A 1,331-nucleotide genomic window follows, 5' to 3' on the forward strand; every position below is an offset into this window, starting at 1 on the left:
GGAGAGAGGAAAAACCTTCAAATAAACCTATAAACTTGATCCTATGACTGCTGACAAAAGGCCTGGAAAGAGCCAGTGCCAGCACGTTTGAGGAGACCACGTGGTTACAGGCAGTTCTTGCCCGCTCAGGTCTCAGCTCGAGGAAAGTGGGTAATAACCGGGGGACTGTGACTGTAACGTACAGGTCTGGCGGATGGGGCGGGCTTAGCGAGCAGGGTCTCCTGGGTCCCACAAGGGACGCGGTTGGGAAGGCTTGAGCCGCGGCCCCGAGCCCGCGTTCCTGGCGGGGGCGCCCGAGCGCCGGCGGGGTGAACACAAGCGTTAGGAAACAACCGCCGCCGTCGCCGCAGGATGGCTTCCGGCTTCAAGAAGCCCACCGTGACCTCCGTCAGCCAGAAAAGAAAGGTGGGGCCTAAGCCCGAACTCACTGAAGAGCAAAAGCAAGAAGTTCGCGAAGCGTTCGACCTCTTCGATGCCGACGGCAGCGGCACCATCGACGTGAAGGAGCTCAAGGTGGCCATGAGGGCGCTGGGCTTTGAACCCAGGAAGGAGGAGATGAAGAGGATGATCGCCGACGTGGACAAAGAAGGCACGGGGAAGATCAGCTTCAACGACTTCTTGGCCGTGATGACTCAGAAGATGGCTGAGAAAGACACCAAGGAAGAAATCCTGAAGGCGTTCAGGCTCTTTGATGATGACGAGACCGGGAAGATCTCTTTCAAAAACCTAAAGCGTGTGGCCAAAGAGTTGGGCGAAAACCTCACGGATGAAGAGCTCCAGGAAATGATTGACGAAGCCGACCGAGATGGAGACGGTGAAGTGAACGAGGATGAGTTTCTTCGCATCATGAAAAAGACCAGCCTCTATTGAGTCCGTTTATCCCGCAAGCATGTGTAGGGAAACTGAGCAATTGGCTGGCTTCCCTGCTTCTCGATATGTGAAACCTGGAGTTAGAGGCCAGAGCCATCTCTCCTCTTACCCCCAGTTTGTCTAGATAGTTCTATTTCCAAATCTCTAGCTCAATTATAGAATTTTCAAATGCTTTTAACGTTGAGTTTTGGTTTTCATTCCCAAGAGCGGACCCGGGTTGAATCAAGGGTCCTGAAACTTCTCTCCAGGCGCCATTTGCCTTGCGTTGGTGGATACCCTCTAAACTGAAGGCGAGGTGGCTTCTTGAGACAATTAGCATTGTGGTTCCCTTATTGTTTCTTTGGTATTCTTAAATTATCTTGCTTCCTGTATTATTGCTTACATTCAAGTCCTTCTCACAGGGTGAGGTGAAGTCACTAACAGGCCATCCAGCCATTGATTATCACTTAACTGAATTCCTG

The 1,331-nt window shown here is 52.0% G+C and overlaps 1 protein-coding gene across 1 annotated transcript; it reads left to right on the plus strand.

Moving 5' to 3' along the window:
* Window positions 1–351: 351 nt before the first annotated feature.
* Window positions 352–870, plus strand: CETN1 (centrin 1). The gene has a single exon (XM_065935293.1). The coding sequence runs from the start codon at window positions 352–354 to the stop codon at window positions 868–870; it is 519 nt and encodes a 172-aa protein (XP_065791365.1).
* Window positions 871–1,331: the final 461 nt, after the last annotated feature.

The sequence above is a fragment of the Muntiacus reevesi genome, chromosome 4 (assembly GCF_963930625.1).
Source record: "Muntiacus reevesi chromosome 4, mMunRee1.1, whole genome shotgun sequence".
Taxonomy (NCBI): Eukaryota; Metazoa; Chordata; class Mammalia; order Artiodactyla; family Cervidae; genus Muntiacus; species Muntiacus reevesi.

Excerpts from the sequence above, each read along its gene's own strand:
- CETN1 (XM_065935293.1), top strand. The coding sequence starts at position 352 with ATGGCTTCCGGCTTCAAGAAGCCCACCGTGACCTCCGTCAGCCAGAAA.